At 36.7% G+C, this 14,979-nt stretch overlaps 1 protein-coding gene across 1 annotated transcript; it reads left to right on the plus strand.

The window, feature by feature from the left end:
* The first annotated feature begins 4,108 nt into the window (after positions 1-4,108).
* tirap (toll-interleukin 1 receptor (TIR) domain containing adaptor protein) lies at positions 4,109-9,579 on the plus strand. The gene is made up of 3 exons (XM_061719031.1): positions 4,109-4,216; positions 7,919-8,520; positions 8,724-9,579. Exons 1-3 carry the CDS (start codon positions 4,209-4,211, stop codon positions 8,759-8,761), a joined length of 648 nt encoding a protein of 215 aa, XP_061575015.1. The 5' UTR covers positions 4,109-4,208; the 3' UTR covers positions 8,762-9,579.
* Positions 9,580-14,979: the final 5,400 nt, after the last annotated feature.

Below are 14,979 nucleotides of genomic sequence, written 5' to 3' on the forward strand. Positions count from 1 at the left end.
AAAAAAAAAAGAGTCAAATTCCTTTTAACAAATTAATGAAATAGGAAATAGAAAATAAGGAATAAAAGAAAACTTACATTTAATTAAAATTAAATACATTTTCTAAACATCATAAATGTTATGACAAAAATAATGACAAATAATAAATAAAATAACAAATAATAAATAATTATGCAGTTGTAATTTCCTTCTGGTAGGGTTATACAACATTTCAATCAGAATCTATTAATTTATAAGACTGAATGTAATTCAGCAGTGTTCGCAGATTTTAAGTTTATATACTCGAGGGATTTACAGTATAACTTAAATTTGTTATAAAAGGCATTAAAGATAGGTGGGGTTTTCATGAATTTTGATTTGTGAATGTAGAATTTTGCCATTATGAGTATTGTGTTAGTCGGCAAATTATCTTGTCTCTTTTCCATAACTACTCCATACATGTTATCTACATGTGATTTGAGTTCAACAGATACATTCTTCTGTCATTCACTTCTGGTGGCGTTATGCACCTGTGCGTTGTGACGAAACAGTCCAGGATCATGGGAAATGTAGTCAAAATGCTAGCTGAAAGGGATTAATTAAAAAAAAGAGTCAAATTCCTTTTAACAAATTAATTTTCATTTCATTTCATTTATTCCATTCAGGGTATATCTTCTTAACAATGTTGTACAAAATTCCAAGAAGTACACATTATCACCATGAAAGAAAAGGAGCAGGAAGAAGAAAACTTATGATACCTGCCCCTCTCTGTTAATACAATTACATTGACTTGCTGAACACCAATCTATCTATACATATATAAACAAGAAAACAAACAAAAATACCACTCTTCTATCTATTTTTTTCTCTTTCTTCTTCTTCTTTTTTGTAGGCACTTATCTTTTCTTTTTTTTAAATTTTCTTAAGCTGACACAAACTTGTGCAACTTTTCAGTTCCTTGCTTTATCTATGCCATATTTTTACACCTGTAACAGAAATACACATTTGTTTTATGTTTAGCCTTGCAAAAGTATGTTTGAAATCAAATTTAAGTCTGTTATCCTCATCCTCCAATCTGAACAAATTTTGTAACTGTTTTGGTAATGATCTTTTTTTTGCTTTAAACATTATTTTTAAAGTTTGAAGTTCAACTATATCCACTATTTTCAATAAACCTGCCGAAATAAATAATCTGTTTGATGGTTCTCTGAAGCCGACCCTGTGAATGACTCTCTCTAATTAATGAAATAGGAAATAGAAAATAAGGAATAAAAGAAAACTTACATTTAATTAAAATTAAATACATTTTCTAAACATCATAAATGTTATGACAAAATAATGACAAATAATAAATAAAATAACAAATAATAAATAATTATGCAGTTATAATTTCCTTCTGGTAGGGTTATACAACATTTCAATCAGAATCTATTAATTTATAAGACTTAATGTAATTCAGCAGTGTTTGCAGATTTGAAGTTCATATACTTGAGGGATTTACAGTATAACTTAAATTCGTTATAAAAGGCATTAAAGATAGGTGGGGTTTTCATGAATTTCGATTTGTGAATGTAGAATTTGGCCATTATGAGGATTGTGTTAGTCGGCAAATTATCTTGTCTCTTTTCCATAACTACTCCATACATGTTATCTACCGGTACATGTGATTTGAGTTCAACAGATACATTCTTCTGTCGTTCACTTCTGGTGGCGTTATGCACCTGCGCGTTGTGACGAAACAGTCCAGGATCATGGGAAATGCAGTCAAAATGCTAGCTAAAAGGGATTAATAAAAAAAAAAAAGAGTCAAATTCCTTTTGTTTCTTTGCAATGTGAGAACGTTTACCTCAGTCACACACACACACACACACACACACACACACACACACACACACACACACACACACACACACACACACACACACACACACACACACACACACACACACACACACACACACATCCTCCCCCTATGGTCTTGACCTCAGCTGTAGAGATGAGAGTGCAGGTGTTGTCATGACTTGACAGGAACCTTTCCTATTCCTGTGGGAAAACTAATTAATTTGGTTATGAAACAACTATATTTCTCCAAAGGAGACGTGCACAGAAAAAAAAAAAGGTGGAATATACTAGTAGACACCAGACAAAACCGTTTGCAAGGAACATCATAACGACAGGCTAGCGCCTAGGATGGCAGTGACTTGTGTGACGGACATGAGGTCACCTTTTGAGCTGGTCATACCCAGCTCAGTACCTGAAATCATTCTTGAAATGAATATTTTAGAAGGAAGGAATGTTTTGGGGGAGAATTGGAAGGATCTGGATAAAACACGTGTACATGTATATTAGGGGGTGCTTATACTGGCTGGACTTAAGGGAAAAATCCGCAGTGAGAATGTGGGATGCAGAGACAAGTTATATTTCCTGCCAATGTATCTGGAAACGTTTTAATAAAAGTCAACAGCAAAATAGCATTTAAAAAAAATTGCTAGAAATAAAATAACATTAAAAAAAATAATGTAATGTAAAAGTACTGTACATTATTTTATATGGAGGTATTTTAACATGATTGTGTTTAATGTAAAACGAGTGAATTATCCTCAATGAACCATGTTCTGTGAGAGTTCAAGAGCATCATTGCTGAGTCTAAACAGTCCATTACTGTTTTTTATTCACTGACTAACGTATCTGAGTACTGCAGGGTGGACAGAATCGCTACGGGGAACAAGTAACATGGATTAAATTGAGGAGTTTGGAGGGGCTTGAACAACGGGTTGGTAATGGAGTTAATAAGAAGTATAAGCAATATATATTGGGATTTGTATTTAATTAAATTTTTTGGGGATTTCTCACGCTTTTGGATAATTAAACAGGGTCTAGGTCAAACTGACCGGAGAACATTGATGCTTTTCATGACAAACGAACATAACAGTATGGTTACGAAGGAAAGTGTGGCTTTAAAATTAAAGCCATTAGAAGAAGTCTGCAGAGAAATAAGTCAGTGTCAACGATACTGTGATCATGAAGCAATGTGATGCCATTTACATATAATTAAAAATAAATTGGAATAAGTGAGTAATAGAGGATCTAACAAGAAGGGGCTAATTATTTTGAGCAGGTTAAAAGTTTGTTAGAGCACTTTAAACAGCACGCTCTTGAAATGGGAAAACATGCAGCTGATCATTGTAGTCGGCATCAGGACGAAGAAACAGCAGAGCATTTGTTCTTATCTTACAACAAAAATAAAGAAAACAAAAGGGCAGTAATGGCCAGACTTTGGGGGGTGAGAAAGTTGGGTTGCAGGTTTAAACATATGATTGAGAATAGAGATTTTCTGAAGGGAAGGAAATTGTTAATGGAAAAACATTTGAAGGATATAAATAATATTGACTGAAATATTTATTAGACTGTAAGGGGAATCAATGATTTTCTCTAAAAAGCTTGAAGGCGGCAGGTGACATCTTATATAAACCCAAAGAAGAATGGGGGGGGGGGAATTATTGTTAGTACTGTGTGGAATAAAAGCCCTTCAAATGCTCTAATGTCCTCTCCTTTGAAAACTTCAAATAGTGAGAATCTCTCTGGATTTCCAGATTCTAACCTTGGTAAATAATGAAAATAATAATAAAGTATACCGTTGGGGTTAATGACCACGCTTTCAGTGCTCTTTGTGTTACTATTTAAGATGGTTTTTAACACCCAGTAGTATGATGAAACTTTTATCTGATTAGAACATGTTGTATTTTATTGTTTTATTGTTTTTGATTGTTCTTCTTTATCTTCCAATGCCCCATCATTTACTTACTGTAAAACACTTTGGCACACCGAAAGGATGTTGTAAAGTGCTGTATAAATAAAGTACATTACATTACTACTCCCCTTACTAGAATCTTTGAAAAACCAACGTGCCAATTTTCTTTCAAAAAGATAATCCAATAAACTGAATTTGATATAGTAATTATTTTGTATGAGCTTGTTTAATAAAGAGTTGACTACATGCTCAGTGAAGTATAAAGCAAATTTGCACATGAAAAGTAACAGGATATGTCTCTCACTCACTCTCTCAGTAACTTCCTCTTTTTTAATGGTTTAATGGTACACATTACTGTTTTTTATTCACTGACGTATCTGAGTACTGCAGGGTGGACAGAATCGCTACGGGGAACAAGTAACATGGATTATATTGAGGAGTTTGGAGGGGCTTGAACAGAAATGATGGTATTAACAACATGCAAAGGTAGGTGACAATGTCAGAGATTTTGTTACCAATATATTTTTGATGTTTTGTTTCTTTTGAATTGCAGTTTGTTTCCTGGCACTTTCTCACACGCCGCGTGGGCTCACAAACTCATTAGCAAGGCAAGTTTATTTATAGAGCACAATTCAACAATGAGGTGATTCAAAGCGCTTCACAGAGACAAAACATCACATGAATAAAAAGCATGTTTTAAAATGTAAGAGAAGAAAAAAAAAGAAGAATAGATAAGATCAGTAGTTAAAATGTAATCAAGCTTTGAACCTCAAGCTTAAAAGTAAAACACTGCAGATTTGGAGCTTTATACAAATGAAGCTTGTCTTCAACCTGGATTTAAATAAACGGAGTGTTTCAGCTGATCTGAGGCTTTCTGGGAGTTTGTTCCAGACATGAAGCCAAATGCAGCTTTTTCATGTCTGGTTCTGACTCTGGGAACTGATAAAAAACAGATCCAGATGACCTGAGTTCTGGAAGGTTCATACTGGGTCAGGAGGTCACTGATGTATTTTGGTCCTAAACCTTTCAGAGTTTAAAGACCAGCAACAGAACTTTAAAGTCTATCCTCTGATGCACAAACAGCCAGTGTAAACACCTCAGAGCTGGACCTTTCATGGAGCGGACGCATACTGTTAACAAAAACAAGAGTGTTGCATATATTGTGATTCATTGTTCCACAAGGTTATGAATCACATCTTGTAATATATATATGGCAGCACAGTGGATTAGTGGTTAGCAGTGGCGTCAATTCAGTCGAAGCTAAGGTATGGCAAGGTTACAAGTCACAGAACTTAACTAGAGTATCAATCAACACGTCCAGCAAATACTCATCACAGAAGTCTGCTATGTAGCTGATCTGTGTGCTCAAGAAAATTGGAACTTTTTCAAATGCAGTCTCGCTCACTGCAAAAACTCAAAATCTTACCAGGAATATTTGTCTTATTTCTAGTTAAAATGTCTAATTTATAGTCAAAAAATCTCATTACACTTAAAACAAGAGTCATCACCAGAAAAATAACTTGTTATTTGACAATTTTCACCTGTTTCAAGTCCATTTTCACTTGAAATAAGTAGAAAAATCTGCCAGTGGAACAAGATTTATCTTCTCATTACAAGCAAAACAATCTTGTTCCACTGGCAGATTTTTCTACTTATTTTAAGTGAAAATCTACTTGAAACAGGTGAAATTGGTTGTTTTTGAGTCTTGTCTTAAATGTAATGAGATTTTTTTTGACTAAAAATTAGACATTTTAACTAGAAATAAGACAAATATTCTTGTTAAGATTTTGAGTTTTTGCAGTGTATAATAACTAGTGAAATCGATCAAGTTGTTCTGATTTGCATTTGTAGTTATTCTATATGTATTAAGTAATAGAATAATCAATACAAATAGACACAGAGTAATTCCATAAATGTATTTAAAAAACAAACATTTACATTTTCCCTTGAAGCCAAGGTGTGGCGGCTGCCGTACCTTGCCATACCCAATTGACGCCCCTGGTGGTTAGCACTGTTGCCTCACAGCAAGAAAGTTCCTGGTTCAACTCCCGGGCCCGGTGGGGGTCTTTCTGTGTGGAGTTTGCATGTTCTCCCTGTGCTTGGGTGGGTTCGCTCCGGTTACTCCGGCTTTCTCCCACAGTCCAAAAACATGCGTAATAGGTTAATTGATGATTAAAAATTGCCAGCAGGTTTGAGTGTGAGTGTGGGTCTGAGATAGACTGGTGACCTGTCCAGGGTGAAGCCCTGCCTGTCGCCTGTAGTGAGTTGGGATAGGCTCCAGCAGACCCCCGTGACCCTGCACAGGATAACAACTGGTATAAAAAAATGGATGGATATATACCGGTATGTATGTATGTGTGTGTGAAAAATGTAATAACTTAATTTACAATATACAACTCCAAGAATACATATCCAGTAAATGTTGGTGCAGTGGTGTGTGAAGAAATAAAAGAATGTTAGAAGCAGAGTTAAACCAGTAATGGGTCCGGAGTTTGTCCACCAGAGGGGTACTATCGTAAAATGCTATGGGCTGTGGTGGGAAAGATTTCAGGTCGCGCTCTTTGATTGGTCTCTTGGAGAAGGAGCTCCGCTGTCTGTCCACTCTGTGGTGGAGAAGGTGATAGCTAATCGTTTAGTCATCAGTCCTTCAGCTGCATCTGCTAACAGGTATATTCTTACATCATGTTTACAGGGCACCCTCTTTACATTTTGGCCTACTTTTTCCACAACCTTTCAAAGATGATCAACAACATTAAGATGAGGACTCAAAGATCCATTTAAAATATAGTCCAGTGTTTTCTCGTCAGCCATTTCTTTGGACTTTCTAGCTGTGAATTGTGGGTCATTGTCCTGTGTGGCCCTGATCTCCTTAACCCTGGTCAGCCGGCATGTTTCACTCTACGACGCCCTGATAATCTTTGAGACTTGATTGTGCTATGCACGGTTCAGCAAACCTAACCAAGCCCCCCCCACACACACACACACACACATTTTATTCTGCGACTTGACAATATCCAGATTCACAACTTGGAGAGTGGCTTTTTTAAAAGTTATTCTTTTATCAGTGGAGTTGTCTTACATGGAGGCCACTGTGGTTTTTAAAAGAGCGGCGCATGATGCAGTCAGACCTTGGAGATAATCTAAATGTCTTTGCATGTTTTTTTTGGTTATTTGTTTACCACCTATTGTTATATTGTTATAGCTTGTTTTCCTTTCAACCTGGGGGTACATTTCCTCTTATAGCCGTATCCAGGAAGCACGGCGACAGTTGCATGGAGGTTTTACCTCTCATTAATATCGCTGCTGAACCTTAAGGATCATGACGGTACTTTGACATGGTCTTGTAGACTTTGCCATTAATATGCTACTCAGACAACTCTCTCCTTTGTTTATTCTGCCTTCTGTTCAATATGTTGCACACGGTGATGAAGAACGACCAGAGGTGGGTAGTAACGAGTTACATTTACTCTGTTACATTTACTTGAGTAAGTTTTGGGAAATTTTGCACTTTTAGGAGTAGTTTTGAATCACTATACTTTTTACTTTTACTTGAGTAGATTTGTGAAGGAGAAACTGTTACTCTTACTCCGGTACATTAGGCTGCGTTGAGCTTGTTACTTTTCTTTTATCCCTTTTATCCGTGTACGCGTCAATCTCATGACATCACTGAGTGATTCTTTGGGAAAAATGTTTGTTTTTGCATGTTTTGTCACATATACACAGACTCAAACACACACAGAGTTTATATGAGTTCATGGGCTTGTACAAAGGCTTGAAAATTTTGAAATTTTGTGCTACTTGTGCTTAATTTATTTTTTTATTCTGTTGTTATTTTATTTATTTTATTATTTATTAAAGTACTTGAATTTACTTTAATATTATTTTAATTTAAGCTATTTTTATTTCTAGTAATATTAAAGACACGTGATAATAGGAATTCAGGTTTAAACGTGACTATAATACAATGATTTATAGACATTTTTGGGGAACTAAATGATATAGTAAATTATACAATAAACCCCTACTTTTCATGCTTTCATTATATATTACCCTCATACTCTCTCCAAAGGCATGCAGCTATACATGCCACTGCTTTGCTTCTGCTTTTAGGAGGAATCAGCCATTTTAACAAGTTATAAATGCTCACAACTTAATTCCTTTCCTATTTGTCTTTTTTATCTTTTCTAGATGGTTCCAACATCTCTTTAAATCAAAAGGTACTTTCCCAGCGCAGCAAGACAAAGATGGAACAATAACCCAAAACTCTGTTAGCGGTGTCTCATCATCTGCATCAACATCCTCACAGCATTCTTCCCTGTCGCCGGGGACCACACCTTTGAAATCCCAGCAGTTGGACAATGCCCTGAACTCGGAGCTGAGATGGAAACGGAAGTATGATGTGTTTGTGTGCCACAGCTCTTCCCATGCAGACACCGAAGAGGCCAAGCGTCTGGTTTTGTTCCTGGAAGCCCCGCCCCGCTGCCTCAGGTGCTTTCTGTCGCCGAGAGACGGCTGTCCAGGAGCTGCCATTTCCACTGAGTTTTGCCAAGCAGTGCAGGACAGCCACATACGGGCTCTAATTATCACTCCGAGCTTTTTGCAGGATGACTGGTGCAATTATATAATGCACCAAGTTCTGGCAGAGGGACCTATGTCCAACAGGATGATTCCCTTGCTTCAGAACATGCCACACTCTCAATACCCACAGGAACTGAAGTTTTATTTCTACATTGACCTCAGCAGGAGCCCAAACCAAGGCTACGGTACAGTCTACAAGACTGTGCTCAGGTGTAAGTAAAAGAGAACTTTATGTTTGGCAGTCGACGTGAATAAATAGTTTGCCAAAGCCCTTAGAAATCTGGTGAAATCTGCATGGAGTCTGATCAAACGTTTGCTAAATCTCAAAACACATAAAAAGAGACATCAGCTGCAATGAATTAAAACATATTTGGGGGAAGAGCCTTTAATGGTTTCCTTTTGTTTTCTTCCACAGACCTGGAGACCCTTGTTAAAAGGGAGAAGATATCTTAATCTGAGGCAGCTCAAGCGGTGGATGTAATGTAGAAGGCAGCTTGAAAAAAAGAGAAACTCATGTCAAAGTTGTTCCCTGGGACTTCATCTCCACCTGATGTGATGCAAAGGGGAGCTGAAACCTATCGTGACAGTTGGTGTGATCCTGAAACCTATCGTGACAGTTGGTGTGATCCTAACTGATTTAATACGAGGCTGGATAAAAAACCACTTCTGCTACCGGCCTAAGTCCCTTTTGTGACGCTTTTCGTGGTTCGTGCAGTGTATTTAAAAAAAAAAAAAAAAAAAAAGGAAGCTAATGTGACATATATGACATGTTTGTTTGAATTGTCAACACTATGTGTTGATGACAGTTATGTGATGTACAGTGAACAGGAAACGACTGATTTCCTCCAACGGATATACAAAAATATCCTATATGCTTACTGAAAGCAGAAATACCCATCCATATGACCCTCCACACCCACTTTTGCATTTCCTGAACTAAGTATGTATGGACAGAACTCTCAGAACCGCCTGAGAGTTCAGATATTTATTGTATTTATTATTTTGATATTCGGGTCACTGTCTTCTCTGCAGTAGAATGAAGTCACAGCATTCTCATTTTGGAGAATCAAGTGCTTGACCATGTGATAAGAGCAAGTTGCCATGTTGTTAGGTTGCAGTATCAATACCAATGTAAAAAAAGCCAGGCAGTAAAATAAAATATTCTACAACAGTAATGTTACATGGTGAAAGGAAATGCTTGGCTTTGTTTAAACAGCTATAAATAAAGCCAATTGAACACAAGCGTCCGGAGACCTTTAATTATGAAACTGTCCAGCTGTATAAGAGCTCACACCGTGTGCTAAATATATATACAAATATCAGGAAACGTCAGGTGTGGTCTGCTTCAGGGTTGCAGACTCTTTCTTTTAGGATTTTTACATGAGGATCGAGTCTTTCAAAATCGTCAATCTTTTAGATACAATGTTTCTGTGAATCTGACAGATACCTATCTGCTGTGCCCCCTGTATCGTGCAGGTACCCCACGAATTACTTGTAAGAACTTCACATAAGCTCACTTAGAAAATAAAATCCCTTTAAATGCAAGCATCTGTAGGCATGATAGCCATCACCCTGAGGTGTTAGTATTTCTGAAATTGCCTGCAGAGTGGCCTGTGGAGTGTATATTCACCCTGTACCTCCATTGATGTAAATGACACAGCTGTCGAGTTTCACCCAGCGTCTTGAGTAAATCCAGGCATAACTGGCCTCTCAAACTAGGGCAGCTGTTATCAACACCCAAATAGTTGGTCTCAACATGTGGAAGAAATGAAAGGAACACCTTTTATCTTCAATCCAGGGAACTTTTCATTCTTTAAGTCTCATTAAATGTCCATGGCAGCAAGTCCGATTGAGGATAGTTAGCACTTGGTTGTCCCAATGTAGAATATTACATAGTCATTCAATCAATCGTAGCTTAACATATGTAATTCCAAAACGTTTTATTTTGAATCCAGGTGGGATTCATTTCCTTTTACCTCTTGGTGCCAGTCGCTTCAATGATGTATCTCATCTTTTTTAATGATGCTGCACCATCCCCCATTCCCCACACATACGCATACAAACAACAACAGAGATTTAGCGCCACAATAAAAAGGTCCCTGATAATCGTCTGTTTAATAGCAAGCCAGCGTTGTAACAAAAAAAAAATGAACTAAGCTCTAAAAAGCACAGATGTTCTCAGAGGCTTATATAAATCCTTGCACACACACGTACACAGCGAGTTGCCTCAATGCTGAGGTCAGAGACAACTGAGAATGACAACTCGTAAAAGTGACGCCAAAAAAATGTAATGGAATTCTTTTTTTCCAGTTTATTTAGTCACAACTACCAAGTACACGTCTTTGATCTTCAGGTGAAAAGTTTACAGTCAGTGAATCTGTGAAATAAAATTTTAATTGGAAGAATCAGATGGACTTAATGGCGTTAATTTCGTGAACTGCCACACTCACTGGCTTTCATGAGGTGGACGACACCCTTCCTGCAACTTTTCCTTCCTTTCCAGCTGAGCCTATGAACTTGTAAAGCTAGAAGAAGAAAAGAATGCCGGCTATGCAAACGCCTCTAACAATAATACTACCGTTTTAGACCCACAGCATTTCTGCTGGCAACAATTTATCTAACCCTAACTGATGCGACAAGAAGCTTCTCATATACAAGAAAGGATGCTGGGAAGACACATCATGTGGTAGTGAAGAGAGTGTTGCCTGATTTCAGAAGGGTCACGTTATTGTTGATGAACCATCATCAGGAGGAAAGGTGGTTCTGGAAAGAAAATCTTGGATGGTTGTTGTGATTGAAGATCACTTAAATACTAGCTGAAATCTAATGAAAGAGATCAACAGTACACCTTACAACAATGTTTAACAAAGACAGTAAGAGTGCAGATTGTGGAGAGAAATCTCTTAAAGCTGTGCAGCTTCAAGAAAACCAACTTATCAGTGAGGCCGATATGGAGAAAAAAACAACATATTGATATGGAGCGTAAAGATTGAACTCTGGAGCGGTGGAAAAGGGTCATAACGTCATCATGGATGCATCACTTTTTCCGCTGCTCTCCTGAGCATGCTGTGTCCATCACTTCATATCAGGATCAAACTGATCTCACGAGTCCAGTTTAACCTGATATGAAGTGATGGACACAGCATGCTCAGGAGAGCAGTGGAAGAAGTGATGCATCCATGATGCCCAGTATCTACCATGCAAGCATGCAGGGGCAGTATAATCATTTGGTGCTGCTTAAATGGTTCAGGTCTAAGTTCAGTGACATTATGTGCCAAAACAATGAGGTCAGCTATAACTAACTGCTTGAGTTGAGGACTTTTCTTCTCTGACAGACATATTTCAGGATTAACAATGTCCGTGTTCATGGGGCTCAAACAGTGAAAAAGTGGTTTAGAGATCATGAATCCAGACCTTAACGTCATTGAGGGTCTTTGGGTGTGCCCCAAAAACACACTAGTGCCAATGGAGGATGGTGAGAGCAAATAAAGATCTGAATGGTTTAAATGAGTTTAAATGAGCTCATTGAAACAATTCCATAGCAAATGGATCTTATATCCACAATATTATTAGTGTGACTTTAAAATCATCAGGCAATATATTTTCGATATTGCTTAAATGCATTTCAAGTTCTTTGTGTCATCGTATGTCTTTGAATAATTAGCGTAAGAGTGGTAGCATGTTATCACTAAACAAAACATTTGATACAATGACAGACCCACAAAACAAATGTTTAGAAGTGACACAATAGATTATAATTTTTTTTCTTTTGCGCAATCGCACTTCATTGTCTTTCTTTCATGTGGCAACATTGGGGTTTTAATACAATCTGCACGTTAGCTGGTTAAATCTGTGATTGATCACCGTATCAGAAAAACGCCATATATCCTCTGCTATATGCATAAAAAATGACATGAAAGGGGGTTTCCCTCTTTCTGACCACCAGTGACGACATGGAGGATTAACCTGAGCTGTTTTTCATCAGAAACCAGGTTGTACATTGCTTTGTTCATACGTATATGCGGGATTTCCCGTGTGGTAAAATTTAAATAGTGGTCCAACCACTGGTTTATGGCAGATGTTGTTTTTAAACCCCCACCCACACCGTCCTAACCTCTGGCCGTACTCATCATATCCTTATTTTCAGTACTCTTTTTTTTAAGACTAATAATAGCGATTGCATGAATTTGTACCTAGTTTGATAAACTCTGACTAGAATGCTCTTTTCTCACCAAGTCATTTTGTTAACTGGAATTACATCTAAAGGTATCCTATAATTTGAGTGTTGTAAAAGGCTTTTTTTTATCAAAACAAACAAAAATGTCCAGTCTGAGTGAATTACAATGTGACTAAAGATACAGCTGACAAGGTATGATTGAAAGACAGTCGACAAAATAACAGAAATAGCTTTCATGTACTTTTCACCTCCCAATAGCTAACATAAATAACATAGTTCAAGGTGGAAAACCCCTAAGTAGGCGTGCTGCGTGAAAGCCTCTCAGAGCAACCTCTGGAATACAGTAAGTGAAACAGTAGCGAAGCTTTACACCACTAGGTGGCCGCCTGATAAACTTGGAAACTGGCATGAAGGAGCACTCAGCTGGCAATAACCTGGATACGTCTGACAAGTACAGGGCTCCGTTCTAGAGAGAAGACCCAACGGGGCTTATTAAAGAGTAGAGATTTATTAAAGTAGTAGACTTTTAATTCAGCGTAAACAAAGCTGTGTACCTACATGTATCATTGTTAAGATGCAAAAGCTATAATATTCTGTTGATGAGATGCACATATAGGAGATACATTTACATTTACATTTACAAACAGTGATCTGTGAATGCTGTGAACGAAATAGGATGTTAAGATACATTTAAAATAAAAATAAAAAGATCCAATGATCTCACAGTATTATCTATAGTTATGTTAAAAATTAAAGAGGCCTAAGATGACCAAAATTTCCAATATTTGTGGTTTACTTTTTCACATTTATGCAGAAAGAACATAAAATGACCCTCTGCATGATAGTTTAGAAATTCATTAGAGACACCACTATAATGTCAGTGAAATAAATGGACTTTCTCAAAAGGTTTAAAGAATTTTGACCCTGTCCTTCATCCAGTACAAGCAAACATTTATTTTACTGGATAACAGCTAGAGAAAATAGAGATAATCGCTTTTCAAAAAGAAAAAAAAAATATATAAACAAATAAAAAAAGAACAATAACAAACAGATATGTTAAATGTGTTTGAATAATTTATGGGAACCGTCCTGCAGGTGCTGTAACTGGCCGTGTCCTTGAGTTTAACTCTGTTATATCTTTTTGCAAATACATGGCACACTGCCCTGGAACAACTAAAAAATCAAGTGTCACTGACCTGAAAGAGTTCATTAACCTGGACAGCTGTCCATTTCAGTGCAGGCTAGGTTTCCGCTTTTATCTTCAGGATGGGTGTAACATGTTGTTCCAGGTACTGTATATATATCTGTTTTCATGAGGATGATTTCTGAAGTAACTGATACATTTATAAACCAGAGATTGCTTATCGGATATAGCTGATAGTCAATCAACAAGGCTTCCACTGAACTGATTGATAATACCATAAAGGTTGTCTAGTACTGGGAATGAGTTGCCAGACACTGATGACAAATACTTTCACAAGATGGCAGTGGTACTGATGGAGGGGGACTCGAACTGTGCAACATCTAGTTCACTTCTGTGACCTACTTCTGTCCTCAGCCATGAAATCCGGATGTTGCTCTAAAGAAACATAAATCATGCTGAACACCGCAGGGGAGGTGGGGTGGCAGCGAGAGTGGGCTTTAGATAATTAGACCTTCTTAAACCTGCTGCTGTGAACAGAAAGGTAAAAATGCAATTGAAAGGGATTATTTTGTATTACATCTCTGTTTTAATCAGATATATGGCAGACATTTCCCCCAAAATCGCCTGAAATGGTGTCAACTTCTGAAAAATGTCTCCTTTACGATTTGTTCTTACACTGAAAAAAATAAATCTAAGCGCATGTTAATATAACATATTTAAACCTGTGATATTAACAATTAAAAATGAAGTTTGTTGCTTTACATGAATACATCTAGTTTTGAACTTAATCTGCATTTGTTCAAAAAACAAGACATTGTGCATTTTTTCCTTAACAAGCAGTATTTATGTAATCCCAGGCAATCTTTTCATTTACACACAAACAACAAGCAATGATCTTGTTGTATTTACCTTTCCTTTAACAATTGTAATCTATTGGGCAGATTTACCAATGTTTAGATGAAACATGCTTTATTTGTAACAGTAAAGATTATCTTGATCTACTTTTAAAAACTACTTAAAAAAAAATGAAGGCAACTTTTTTGCACAAGATTTTTTATGTAGATCAAGAAAGAGTAGTCTTTGTATAAACTACTTAATTTTTAGTATGTACAAAATTCATTTGCAAGTAAAGTGAACTTAATTTTGGTAAATAAAGTAAATTTAACACAATTAAGTTGACTGTACTTGCAAAATGTATTATTTACATACAAAAAATTAAGTAGTAAGACTAGTCTTTCTTGATCTACATAATAATCTCATGCAAAAAGTTGACTTATTTTTTTTAAGTAGATCAAGCACAATATTTGTATCAGTGTAGCTTTTTGTCATTGGCTCAATGTTGTTAAATCT

The sequence above is a fragment of the Cololabis saira genome, chromosome 4 (genome assembly GCF_033807715.1).
Source record: "Cololabis saira isolate AMF1-May2022 chromosome 4, fColSai1.1, whole genome shotgun sequence".
In the NCBI taxonomy this organism is placed as follows: domain Eukaryota; kingdom Metazoa; phylum Chordata; class Actinopteri; order Beloniformes; family Belonidae; genus Cololabis; species Cololabis saira.